The 14,312-nt window shown below is 46.0% G+C and overlaps 1 protein-coding gene across 1 annotated transcript in view; it reads left to right on the top strand.

Annotated features, from left to right (window-relative positions):
• TMEM132D (transmembrane protein 132D) overlaps positions 1–14,312 on the top strand; it is an 896,922-nt gene that overhangs the window by 756,877 nt on the left and 125,733 nt on the right. Inside the window, exon 5 of the mRNA XM_055550941.1 lies at positions 5,235–5,375. Coding sequence (XP_055406916.1) covers positions 5,235–5,375 — 141 coding nt within the window. The remainder of the gene's footprint in view (positions 1–5,234; positions 5,376–14,312) is intronic.

The raw sequence follows: 14,312 nt of genomic DNA on the forward strand, positions 1-14,312 counted from the left end.
AAAAACAAACAAACACTCTAACGTTGATTCAAATCCGTCAGATCTCCATATGACAAAGTGTTTCACACTTACGTCACAGCAGACTGTCAGGGCTGTGTGCATTTCCCTTACACCCTGCCAGAGTGCTCCAGACCAATTCCTAGCATCACCGTCTGCCAGGATCTTTTGTTGAGATTGTCTGTCTGCACACACAGAAGCTTGACGAGCCAGGGAATGGTCAGCTTGCAGGAGCTGATGGGTAAAACTCCAGCTCCCTCTCCCTTCCCTGTAATTATTTTTAGCTGTTTATTTTGGGGTGTGTGTGTGTGTGTGTGTGTGTTTAATTTATTTGGCTGCGCCACTAGGGTTCTTAGTTTGGGGCATATGGGATCTAGTTCCCTGACCAGCAATTGAACCTGGGCCCCTTTCCATTGGGAGCATGGAATCTTAACCCCTGGACCACCAGGGGAGCCCCTCAGCTGTGTCTTTTAGATAGCTTCCCCCGCAGGAAAATATATGATAAAACATTTCAACATATTAAAATATGTAACATAACCAATGTGTTTCATCATAGGGATCGACCCCTGCAAGATTAAGCTCCAGCCCCCAACTCTGGTCGCTGGCAGGACATGCATCCTTGTTGGCTGTCCATTTTTCCATGTATCACTTCCCCACTCCCTTCTTGAAGTTTCCTGAGTCTCTGAAACAAATGGCTCTTGAATCCTCATTCCAGCATCTGTTTCTGGGGCCTTTCCAAACTAAGATGCGGGTCATCGTTTCTCAAGTAAAACGAGGACAGTCATTGTTGCCTGACAATAGAGGATAATGAGTTACATTTCAAAAAAGGATCTGCACCCTTACTCACGAGGTCGTCCCTTTTCCCGGTGCCACAGTCAGTGTCTCTTGCCCCCTCTTGCCCTCTCCTAGCCGCTGGTGACCTTCAAGTTCTGCAGCCGTGTGGTCCAATTCCCAGAAAGGACTTACTGGCAAGAACACAGTGTTCAGATGGCAGAAGACAAGCATGGAGCTACCAGTAAGAACTGAGACAGGGCTTTCTCAAGACATGCCTGCCTTTGTATCCTAGGCTCAGGGGGCTGTGATAACGGGAACTCAATGGCAATAAGGCAACTGGGCCTTCAAGGGTTTTATGGGATCACATCTCAACCCACGCCAGGCCTCTGCAGGCACCTTCACCACCATCTTCTTGTCCAGAGACTTTTGTGAGCCATCCACACACCAGTCACCTCCTGGAGAAAGTCAGCAATGCACAAGAGAAGGCTCTCTTCTTTTTTCATCTTTTTTTTAATTTTTTGCGCTACTCAGAACTTTCTTTATGTTTCCTTCTTTCTTTCTTGTCTATGCTGGGTCTTGGCTGTGGGACTCAGGCTTCTCTTGCTGCAGAGCATGGGCTCTCGAGCAGGGGCTCAGTAGTTGTGGCACACAGGCTTCGTTGCCCCCATGGCATGTGGGATCTTCCTAGGCCAGAGATCGAACCCTTATCCCCTGCGCTGGAAAGCAGATCCTCAACCACTGGACCACCAGGGAAGTCCCTCAGAACCTTACTAATACAAGCAAAAGAACCAAACTTAACTAATTCAAAATGTTTTTTTTTTTTTTTTATAAGCAGTAGGGAATATATTGCTTTGTATAACCATGAAGTCCATGAATTATTGCATGGATTAGATCTAGGTTTCTTTTTTAATTTCTATTTTATATTGAAGTTGGCTTCCCAGGTAGTTCAGTGGTAAAGAATCTGCCTACTGATGCAGGAGACACAGGTTCAATCCCTGGGTCAGGAAGATAGCCTGGAATAGGAAATGGAAACACACTCCAGTATTCTTGCCTGGAAAACTCCATGGACAGAGGAGCTTGGTGGGCTACAGTCCATGGGGTCACAAAGAATCGGCCGAGACTGAGCAACTGAGCACACACACATTGTTGGTTAACGATGCTGTGTTGGTTTCAGGTATACAGCCAAGTGATTCTGTGATACATATGCATGTGTCTGTTCTTCTTCAAATCCTTTTCCCATTTAGATTGTTGCTGAATATTAAGCAGAGTGAAGAGAAGTTTCTTGATATCAAATAATCACACAGGGGAGGCAGGAAAATGCCAGGCTTGAAAGCTTGGTCCCTAATCCCCACTGAGATCTTGCAGATGGACTGATGCATTCTGTTTAGAGGATAAGAAAACATCTCAGATCTGTGGGATCACAGCTGCTCAGTGGTTATCCCAGGGTCATTTCCCACAATGCTGACCTGACTGCAATGCATTCCAGGCCTTTTGAGTTTTATTGTTGGGGCAGAGATGCTCTTTACTTTTCTACCACTGGTGTGCAAAATTGTTTTCCCTGAAGCTGATGTTCTAATGCTGTTTCTCTAGTCTGCTTTTTCCCTTAGAGATGAGCCAGTTTGGGCCCAAGAGTTAAATTGCGTTTTTCCACTTCTTCTCGAAGTGTGAGCAGTTCCTTTTGATCTCTACCCTTTAGAGTGGAAAAATATGGCTGGCCTTTTTCTTCCCCAGAGGCAGCAGGAAGTAGCAACACCATGCTGATTGGCTTCCTTCATTCTTTTACTATGTTTGTACCCAAAATAAAATAAAAATCCGCTGGAAACCCACAGGGGAGGGAAAAAAGGTGCATAAGCAATGGGGCATTTGGAGGCCTATGCATATTCAGACAGTTTGAGGCATAGTCTTTGAAATTCAGGAACATTACAAACTGTAGTCTTATCTTTTAGAATTAAAGACACAATATATATATACACACATATATATCCATGTATGTGTGTGTATATATATATATATTATCATATCCAAAGGCTAAGCCAAATGAACTAATTATAAAACGAACTGAGTCCTATAAAGGAAAAGTAAAATCTTACATAAGAAACAGAAAGTTAACATAAGGAAAACGGTTATATAATTTTAAGCTGATAAACTTCTACGCCTTCTTCTGGCATACAGCTAAATGGGCGTTTTTGATTTCACATGAAAACCAAATTAACAAGAATCTCTGCAAGCCTGTCTCTAAAAGACGTAAAAGGCTTCCTAACTAGGTCCTGAGGCCCGTCCAGATGTGGTGTTGCTGTACCAAGGCTCAGCCGGTCAAGTTCAGATGAATAGAAGAAACTCGGCGTGCACGCTGACATAAGATCTCTTAGGAACAACTGACATGTGATGAATGGGGATTGAACAGAACTCGAATGTCTTGTTGTACAAAGATTGAGGCTTATATGGGAATTTTTATCTTCACGTGGTTAGAGGAGGCGATCCTTGCAGAGAGGAATGAGATTCCTATTGCTTGAGGCTCAGTGTTCTCCACCTGAGAAATAGGCTCACAGGATCCCATAGGACTGGGCCAGTTCACAAACCGCAAGAGTGTGAGAGTAACCCTAGAAGGCATAGGCTTGTTGGAGGCAGAAGTGCAGAGTGAGGATTCTTGCTCAGTGTCCAGGAAAAGGCGCGTGTGTGCTCAGTCGCTGAGTCGTATCCTACTCTTTGCGACCCCATGGACTGTAACCCACCAGGCTCCTCTGTCCATGGGATTTCCCAGGCAAGAATACTGGAGTGGATTGCTCTTTCCTTCTCCAGGGGATCTTCCCAACACAGAGAAAAGGTACCCATTGCCAAGAAGAGAGAACTCAGGCAGACAAATGTCATATGATATCACTTATATGTGGAGTCCAAAAAAATGATTCAAATGAACTTACCTACAAAAACAGAAATAGACTCACAGGCATAGAAAACAAACTGTGGTTACCAAAAAGGAAGGCAGGGAAAGGATAAACTAGGAGTTTAGGATTAACAGGTACACACTACTCTGTGTGTGTGTGTGTGTGTGTTAGTCGCTCAGTCGTGTCCGACTCTTTGCAACCCCATGGACTGTAGCCCTCCAGGCTTTTCTCTCCATGGGATTCTCCAGGCAAGAATACTGGAGTAGGTTGCCATTTCCTTTTCCACTCGACTATATATAAAAGAGATAAATGACAAGGACCTATTGTATAGCACAGGGAACTATATCCAGTATCTTGGAATAACCAATAATGGAAAAGAATCTGAAAAGTAATATATATGCATATATGAATCACCTTGCCATGTATCACAAATAACACAACATTGTAAAGCATCTATATGTCAGTAAAAAATAAAAAATTAAAAGGAAGGGACCTACGCACAGAAGGCTAACATACAGAACAAGGAGATGAAGATGCTAGTGTGGGTTCCAGTTCCTCCCTTGCTGGGTCCTTCTCCATGCTTTCCACAGGCTCTGGGTGAGGTTCTATTGAGCAGGAAGCAGAGGCAGCCCCACAGAGCTTACCGTCTAGAAGGATGAAAGGATTGAACAACTATAAGGAATAGCAAAACTGCAGTGGTGTCAGATGCCCCAAAGGAGAGCCCATGCCTTTCTTTCCTGGGGGACTGTCATGTTCTTGGCTCTGAAAGCAAATAACAGAGGCAAACAGGGAGGTCCCAAAGGACACATGTTGAGCTGAGCTCTGGAGGAGGTGTTTAGCAGGGAAAATGCACGTTGGGGTGAATGTGTGTGTGTGAGTGTTGTACATGTGTGTGTCACATTGATGGGGCTCTGGGGGTGTCACTGAGGTCATCATAGCATTCCAGACACATACAGAGGCCGGGATAACCTTGGAAAAGTGACAGGAAGTGAAAGAAAGCAAGAGCCACAGCATACAGAGTGACAGTCTCTCAGTCTCCTTATGTCCTGCACATTAGGCATCTTGTTCCCTGGCCAACAGTTGACTGTTAACATCAGAATCCTTTTGTGTGAATTTAGACCAATTGGAACATGAACACGTGGACTCAGGGGTTGAACATCCTGGGTTCTACTTCCACCTCTACCTTCGCCATTTCTTAGCTGTGTCAAGTAACAAAACCTCTCTGTGCCAACCACATAGTAGAGCAAATCTGAATGCACGTTAAATGATTCTGTGAGACTTCATAGGTCCATACTTATACAGTGCTAGGACAGTTCTTGGTGCATGATGAAGTTTGTCAAATACAATATTCATGATGAATTTGCTCCCCCCCCTCTGCATCCCATACCCCCTCTCCATCATATTCAACCCCTCGAAAGTCTGGGTGATGGAGGAACATTACCTGGGCCGCCGTGACCCCTCAGCTGGTGCAGAATGCCAGGCTTCCTGAGCCTGAGTGGGGACAGCTTCTTCACAGGGTGCCTGAGGGAAGGAGGTCAGCACGTGTCAGAATGTGATGGCAGAATATGTTTGCTCTTCCAGGAGGCGGAAATCCTGAACACAGCCATCCTCACTGGGAAGACGGTGGCCGTGCCCGTGAAGGTGGTCTCTGTGGAGGAGGATGGCGCGGTAACAGATCTCAAGTCTGTGGAGTGTCGATCGTCTGATGAAGATGTCATTAAGGCAAGTTGACACTCCCGGCTCCCTGCAGAAATCCACTGTTGAGTCAGCATCAGTGCTCGTCAACCGGCTGGGACCACAGAGTCCCCCGAGATCCCCCATCCCCCATCCCACTCTGGTTATCCTGCTGCTTCCATTCCCTGCCCGAGATTAGATCAGGATGAGAAGGACATGGTGCTTCAGGGGGTGGTGGGGAATGGTAGTCCTGGTCAGTGATGATCCTGACCGTCTGTGTTTCCAAATGCTGTGACCTCTTCTGCACCCCCAGGGATGAGGGACCACCATCCAAATAGAGCTTACTGACCCCCCGCTGACCGCACAGGTTGGGAAGGGGAGAGAAGGCAGCATCAGAAACTAGGTTGATGTGTATGCGGCCACGCTGTAGGATGATTTCATAGCACAAAGCGTTTTTGGAGGATCAGTGAGGATTCACAAGCAGCTCCACTCCCCTAACTAACCAGTAGGATTCTCCGTGAGTTAGGGACGGGGTGACCAGCTCCCCCATCCCTGGTTTAAATGCTGAAGACTCCCTCCTTCTCTCTGGCTGCTTCTTTCACCTTTTAAATTGAATGCAAAAGTGATCTAAAACAAAGGCCTTTGGGGGGATGCGATGCCTGGGGAGGAAGGGGGTGCCTAGTTTGCTCTGCCAAGCAGCTTGCAGTGTGATGCCAGTCAGCAGGGGAAAGGGTTTGTCACGCTGCTGCCACCCACTGTGCAGACAGAGCTTCCTGGCACCTCCTCTGAGCCAGCCTCCCAGCAAACGCCCCCATCCTGGGAGGGATGCAGTGGGGAGGGCGGGGGCCTCCCATCCTTGTGGTCCCAGGACTCGTCAGAGCCCACCAACCTTCCTGCCTGTTCTGCTCAGGGACTGAAGAGCCTCTCTGACCCCACCTGAACCCCGGGGAGCATTTCCACCCATGAGAAGGCAGTGGACAAACGCAGATTGAGTCATCGCTGAGCGCTGGGTCCAGTTTCAGATGCTGGGACCACAAGTTAGAGGCACAGCCCTGTCCTTAGTCTATCAGAGAGAAGGCAGTGCTGTGAGAAAATGACCGAGCCGTGTGACACATTATACAACACATCCCACCCTTCATTCCCTTCACCTCAGTACATGGCACATTCATCTTCCCAGTGGCTCAGACCAGAATCTTGGCACATCCTTTAAACCAGTGTCTTAGCACATCCCATATTCCTTGTTCTCTCTCTGTCCCCACATCCAGTCCTTCAGCAAATCCCATTGGCAGTGCTTTCTAAACACACCCAGGAGCCAAGCAGTCCTCACAGCTACCACCCCAGCCCCAGCCACCATAACTCCCCTGGATCAAAGCAGTGCCTTCTTGTTGGCTTCCCAGTGGCCTCCTGAGACAGCTGGGGTGATTCATGTGGAAGCCTAGTGATGTTATTCCTTAGCTCAGAACCATCCACTGGCCTCCTCCCATCTCAAAGGTAAAGCCAAAGGGTTTACCAGGACAGGGGAAGTACAGCCCAGCCGGCTATGCCTGCCTCAACTCAGACCTCACTCTGGTCATGCTCCCTCTCACCACCTCTGTTCCAAGCACCCTGCAGACTTCACTTTTCCTCTAACAGTTCAGATACCCTTCTGCTCCGCAAGCTCCTAACTCTCTTCCCCTCGATGGTTTTCAGGCATGCTCACCCCTTTATCTTCTTGCTAAAGTCTTTCCTAAGCAAGTTTTATATATATATATATATAAATTATATATATATATTTATATATAAATAAATTATATATATATATATATCATTTGATATATATGATATCATTTATTTTATTCTTGGCCATGCTAGGTCTTTGTTGGTGTGCCCCGGCTTTCTCCAGTTGCAGCAAGCAGGGGCTACTCTTTAGTTGTGCTGCATAGGCTTCTCATTGTGATGACTTCTCTTGGGGAGTGTGGGCTCTAGGGCCTGCAGGCTATGCTCAGTATTTGCCATTCTCAGGCTCTAGAGCACAGGCTCAGGATTTGTGGGGCAGGAGCTTTGTTGTTCTGCAGCCCATGGGATCTTCCCGGGCCAGGGATCAAACCTGTGTCTCGTGCATTGGCAGGCAGATTCTTTACCACTGAGCCACCAGGGAAGCCCCCTGAGTAAGTTCTGTAAAATTTTGTAAAAATCATATGCCATTCGATCTAGCTCATTATTTACTTTATTTAGCTTATATTTATTAAGCGTATTATTTAGCTTATTATTATTAAGGGTCCTCTCCATCATGGCTCCAGGAAAACACTAAGGGAACTCTGAAGATGAACCTGCAGAAGAGGAAGATCACGGAAACCATAAGTACCCCTGGGGAGGTCTGCTGCTTAAACTTGCACCAGCTTCCAGTTTGCAACGTTGTGGGTGGCATTTTATGCTCCAGACAGTCTTTGTTGGCTATTTATTATGAATTAGGTAAATCATCCACTGTGAGTTTCTTCCTGTTTGCGCCGCTTTTAGGAAGTACTACTGATTCCTACAGTGGACAGGGAGCTTTGTCCTGCAGCTCCCATTTGCCTTTTTTCTGATAACAATAACTGGATATTCTCTAAAAATCCCTCCACCAAATTCATACACGTTTTTTTTCCTTTTTGTCCACCAAATTCTTTTTTTTTTAATTTTTATTGGAGTATAGTTGCTTTACAATGTTGTGTTAGTTTCTGCTGTACAGCAAAGTGAATCTATTATATGTATACCTACATCTGCTGTTTTTTAGATTTCCATCCCATTTAGGTCACCACAGAGCACTGAGTAGAGTTCCCTGTGCGATACAGTAGGTTCTCATTAGTTATCTATTTTATACATAGTAGTGTGTATATGCCAATCTCAGTCTCCCAATTTATCCTACCCACCCTTTTGGTATTCATACGTGTGTTCTCTACATCTGCATTTCTATTTCTGCTTTGCAAGTAAGTTCATCTGTACCATTTTTCTAGATTCCACTTATAAGTGATCTACGGTATTTGCTTTCCTCTTTGTGACTTAACTTCACTGTATGAGAGTCTTGAATTTTTTACTTTTTAAAATTTATTTAAATTTTTTCTTCCAGTTTGATTGGGATATCATTGATATACGGCACTGTATAGGTTTAAGGTGTCCAGCATAATGATTTAACCTACGTACGTCACGAAATGATGATCATGATAAGTTTCGTGAATGTCCATCACTTCACGTGGATACATAATTGTGTGCTCAGTCGGTCTGAGCCTGCCAGGTTCCCCTGTCCATGGGATTCTCCAGGCAATATTGGAGTGAGTTGCTTCTCACTCCAGGTGGATACATAAATAAAGAAATAGAAAAAGATTTTTTTTTCTTGTGATGCTTACTCTTAGGATTTGCTCTCATAACAACTTTCAAGTGTAACATACAGCAGTGTTACTTCTATTTCTCATGTTGTACATTACATCTCTAGCACCTATTTATCTTATAGCTAGGAGTCTGTATTTTGGTTGCCTTCATCCAATTCCCTCTCACCTCACCCCACGCCTCTGATAACCACAAATCTGATCTCTTTTCTGTCTGTTTGTTTTTGAAGTATAATTGACCCGCCACACCATATTAGTTTGTGTTATGCAGCCGAGTAATTTGAGATTTCTATATATTTCAAAATGATCACCACGGTAAGTCTAGTCACTATGTCATCAACAAAGATATTACATAGTTATTGACTGTATTCCCATGCTGTGTATTTCATAACCATGCCTCATTTATTTTAAATCTATGCAATTTAAATAGTATGGTGTCCAACCCAGCTTCCAGTGGCCATGTGACCCACGGTGGCCAATCAAAGCGCTGCATCCATCCAGAGACTTTCATTGGCTCAGGGGGAGACACAGTATTCAATCCCAATCAATGGGAGGCAATCCTGAGACTTTGGCTGAAACTCCTGTAAGAGAACATTTTCTCTGCTTTTGTTCTTACTCCTTATCCTTGAGAGGGTATGCCAGAGTTATTAAGTTCCATTTTTTTTTTTTTTTTGGTTGCCCTAGGTCTCTGTTGCTGTGTGCAGACTTTCTCTAGTTGCTGCAAGTGGAAGCTACTCTTCACTGCAGTGCATAGGCTTCTCACTGCAGTGGCTTCTCCTATTGCGGAGCACGGGGTCTAGGCACACAGGCTTCGATAGTTGCAGCACATGGGTTCGGTAGTTGCAGCTTGTGGGCTTAGAAGCTGTGGTGCACAGGCTTTGTTGCCCCACAGCATGTGGAATCTTCCTGGACCCGGGATCAAACCCATGTCCCCGGCATTGGCACGCAGATTCTAATCCACTGTACCACCAGGGATGTCTGGATTCCATCTTGAGAAAGGAAACTTCCAGGGAATTAGAAACAATAGAGGAAGTCAGAACCACTGTGCAAAAAAACCAGGAACTTATGCTACTGCTCAAGACCTCGAATCCCACTGCACTACTGCCTAAATATAAACCAATGGAGTCCTTTTTTGTGTAAAGCAATTTCTGTTTATCTTATAATACCCGTCACCAAAGAAGACCGGGTTTATATTTGTGCCCTAAAGAGTACAGGATGACTTGGGTCGTCTCGGGAGTCCATGAAATCGATGTCAGAAATACAGAGGCTCAAGGAAAGTGCAAAACCTTCCTGTGTTCAGTTTCACGTCCATCCGCAGGCCTCACCACCTGGTGAATAACTTGAAAATCAAACCCCACAGCCTGCACAGCTGTCACCGTGCTGCTCTATGAATCACAGGTGCTGAAAGAGAATCACCTGGTGTAGATAATGTTTTGGTGCCATTCGGAGGCCCTTGAGAAAGAAAGCCAAGGAATCCTTGGAGAAGCATCTCAACACCTGCTCAGAGGCTCCTGGGAAATCTCTGAGCAGTAGGTCTGTCTTTAAAGCCCATCTCCCCGTCCCCCACATCTTTTTATTTTCATTGCTTTATCTTCTTTCCCTAGTCAGAGGCCCAATAAGCTCTTGCATTCTCCTCCTTCCATACAAAACCACCTCTCAGGAGATCCACTGGAAAACTCATTTGGTCTGAATCATAAATTACATGAAGGCATGTTACCTTGTGTCTCCCAAGGCTGCTGGGTTTTTAAGAAGGCAGCAGGTCCCTCACGGATGCATTTCAGTTATTGATGAGAACATCTATTGTGATTCTTAGGAGTTGGAAATAACAGGAAATTCTACTCACACTGACTTAAGTTTAAATAGGAAAAAAGTGTGGCTGACGTCATTGGAGAGTTCAGTCAGAACTAATTTCTGAGGGTTTTGTTCAGAACCACAAGAACATTCTTTCTCTCTTTCCCACCCCCTCACATATAGCCACACTTTCTTGTGGGTGAGTTTCATTCTGACAGAGGCTGCCCTTGTGGGAGCAAAATGGATGCCTCAGAACCGATTCAAATCCAACAGGAAAGAATCTACATCCTCTGGGCCAGTCCAGTGTAAGTCCTGGGATATGCTCTCATGGGACCTGTTTAGGTCACCTCCTTATCCCTGAAGCTCAGAGAGCCTAAAACACCAATTGTCCAAAGCCTGCTGCTGCTGCTGCTAAGTCGCTTCAGTCGTGTCCGACTCTGTGCGACCCCAGAGACGGCAGCCCACCAGGCTCCCCCGTCCCTGGGATTCTCCAGGCAAGCACACTGGAGCGGGTTGCCATTTCCTTATCCAGTGCATGAAAGTGAAAAGTGAAAGTGAAGTCACTCAGTCGTGTCTGACTCTTAGCGACCGCACGGACTGCAGCCTACCAGGCGCCTCCGTCCATGGGATATTCCAGGCAAGAGTACTGGAGTGGGGTGCCATTGCCTTCTCCTACATCACTCCAAAGGACACGAACTGAAAAAGGAGGGGTTGTGGGGAGAGGGGCAGGCCCTCCCCCGCCCCAGGAACTCTGCCTGCTCTTACCACTGAAGACGGTGGGGGCCTCCAAGAAACAGAAACAGCATATACTGCAGGGGTCACTAGGAGTCGGACACAACTGAGCGACTTCACTTTCACTTTTCACTTTCATGCATTGGAGAAGGAAATGGCAACCCACCCCAGTGTTCTTGCCTGGAGAATCCCAGGGACGGGGGAGCCTGGTGGGCTGCCGTCTCTGGGGTCACACAGAGTCGGACACGACTGAAGTGACTTAGCAGCAGCAGTAGCAGCATGCAACCACTTAGGACTGGCAGAGCTACGGAGTCAGGGACCCTTAAGAGCCCCAAAGTTGCCCTGTGGGAAGTGGCTGTACTGCAAAGCCAAACTACACTTTACACATAGCAAAGAAGACTGATTTGGGCTCGAGAGTCACTCCTGAAAGGCTTGCTGAGTTTTTGTTTTTTTTTTTACTTTAAATACGGACATGAGAGTTGGACCATAAATAAGGCTGAACACCGAAGAACTGATGCTTTTGAATTGTGGTGCTAGAGAAGACCCTTGAGAGTCCCTTGGACAGCAAGGAGATCCAACTAGTCAATCCTAAAGGAATTCAACCCTGATTATTCATTGGAAGAACTGATGCTGAAGCTGAAGCTCCAATAGTTTGACCCCCGCTGATGCACAAAGAGCTGACTCATTGGAAAAGGCCCTGATGCTGGGAAAGACTGAAGGCAGGAGGAGAAGGGGACAAGAGAGGATGAGATTGTTGGATAGCATCACCAACTCAATGGACATGAGTTTGAGCAAACTCCGAGAGATAGTGAAGAACAGGGAAGCCTGGCATACTGCAGTCCACGGGGTCTCAGAGAGTCGGACACAACTTGTCGAACATGAGTTAATGACTGAACAACAGTTGATTTACAATGTTGAGTTAGTTTCTGTTGTACAGCAAAGGTATTCAGATATATGGTAATAGACTATAGAGAGATACATATTTTTATAGATATATATAGAGAGATTCTTTTTCATTTTTTCCATTATATGTTATTACAAGATATTAAATATAGTTCTCTGTGCTATACAGTAGGATCTCATTGTTTATCTGTTTTATATATAGTAGTGTGTATCTCCCAGGGATCGGGGAGCCTGGTGGGCTGGCATCTATGCGGTCACACAGAGTCGGCCATGACTGAAGCAACTTAGCAGCAGCAGCAGCAGCAGCAGTGTGTATCTCTAACTCCTAACTCATCCCTCCCCTACCCCACATGTTCCCTTTGGTAATCATAAATTTGTTTTCTCTATCTGTGAGTCTGTTTCTGTTTTGCAAATAAGTTCAAAAGTTAGATTTCACATATAAGTGATGTCATATGATATTTATCTTTCTCTTTTTGTTCTTGCCTGGAAAATCCCAGGGATGGTGGAGCCTAATGGGCTGCCGTCATGGAGTCACACAGAGTCGGACATGACTGAAGCGACTTAGCAGTAGCAGTAGAAGTTCTTTACTTAGTAGGATAATCTCTTGGTCCATCCATGTTGCTACGGATGGCATTATTTTATTCTTTTTTTAATATATTCCAGTGTATATATGGGCTTCTCCAGTGGCTCAGAAGGTAAACAATCAGCCTGCAATGCAGAAGACCCAGGTTCAATTCCTGGGTTGGAAAGATCCCCTGGAGAGAGAAATGGCAACCCACTCCAGTATTCTTGCCTGGAGAATTCCATGGATAGAGGAACGTGGTGGGTCCAAGGGGTCACAGAGTCAGACAGGACTGAGCGACTAACACTTCTCTTCAGTGTATATATACCACATCTTCTTTATCCATTCATCTGTTGGAGGACACTGAGTTGCTTCCATGTCCTGGCTATTGTAAGTAATGTTGCTGTGAACATTTGGGTGCATGTATCTTTTCAGATTAGATTTTTCTCTGGATATATGCCCAAGAGTGGGATTGCTGGATCATATGGTAGCTCTATTTTTAGTTTTTTAAGGAACCGCCATACTGTTCTCCATAGTGGCTGCACCAGTTTACATTCCAACCAATAGTGTAGGAGGTTTCTTTTTTTGCTGAGTTGTTTTTAAAGCGTTCATTAACTGCTCCTAAACAGACAAGTATCTTCCCCAAATGGCAGAAAAGTCCTCTGTTAGCAGTGAAGGGAGGTCAGCCCCTGCACATCGCAGCTGGATCCAGTGAACCTGCTTCAGCACCTTCTGACACTCTGGCAGCATCAGGACCTACCCTGCTTCCAGCAGAAACTCACAAGGGTTGGAAGCTGGGCTGAATCAAGCCTGACATGTTCTCCCAAGGCTGATCCAGACAGAAGTGTTCCTGCCACAGGAGCAGACCGCCGCCGCCAGGGGAAGGAGGGTGATTTCGGGACTGGAATGAGACACTTAACAACTCCAAGAGAGGAAAGGAGTAGCAGAGATTGCCTCCCCAGCGGGGCGCTGTGCTGTGGGCTTCAGGCTATGGCTTGTCCTGGCGGTGGCCTGGCTCCAGAGGAGGAGAGGGGGGCAGTGGGGGTCCTGCCCCCCATGCAGCCCTCTTTGGGGACCCCTGCTGAACTTCCCGTCACCTGATCAGCCACAGAGAGAGCCACGAGGAGAGGGCATCCTCTTGAGTCCCTTCTTTTTTTTTTTTTCTCAGTCTGCTGATCTTTTACTGGGCTCATCATTTTTGTCCCCTCCCAGAGAGAAGTGGCTCCTTTTTTTTTAGTTTTATTTATTTGCTTACTTGGCTCTTTTGGGTCTTAGTTGCAGCACATGGGATCTTTGTTGCATTATGCAGGCTCTTTCATTGTGGTATAAAGATTCTCTCTAGTTGTGTGTGGGCTTAGTTGCTCCATGGCACGTGTGATTTTATCTCCCCAGCCAGGGATCAAACTCATGTCCCCTGCATTGCAAGGTGGATTCTTAACCACTGGACCACCAGGAAAGTCCCCCAAGTGGTTCCTTAAATACCAACCAAGGAATCGGGAAATCGTGTGGACTATGCCTGTTCGATCAGCCCTGCTGCCTCCTCTGTAGGCTCTCCCTGTGTTACTTGCAGGGGAAGAGCTCCTGGGAAGCGGTTTGGCTGTAGGACATGGCATCCTCCAAGAAGGAGCGTAATGCTTTTCAGGCACTGATAGAGGC

The sequence above is a fragment of the Bubalus kerabau genome, chromosome 16 (genome assembly GCF_029407905.1).
Source record: "Bubalus kerabau isolate K-KA32 ecotype Philippines breed swamp buffalo chromosome 16, PCC_UOA_SB_1v2, whole genome shotgun sequence".
NCBI lineage: Eukaryota > Metazoa > Chordata > Mammalia > Artiodactyla > Bovidae > Bubalus > Bubalus kerabau.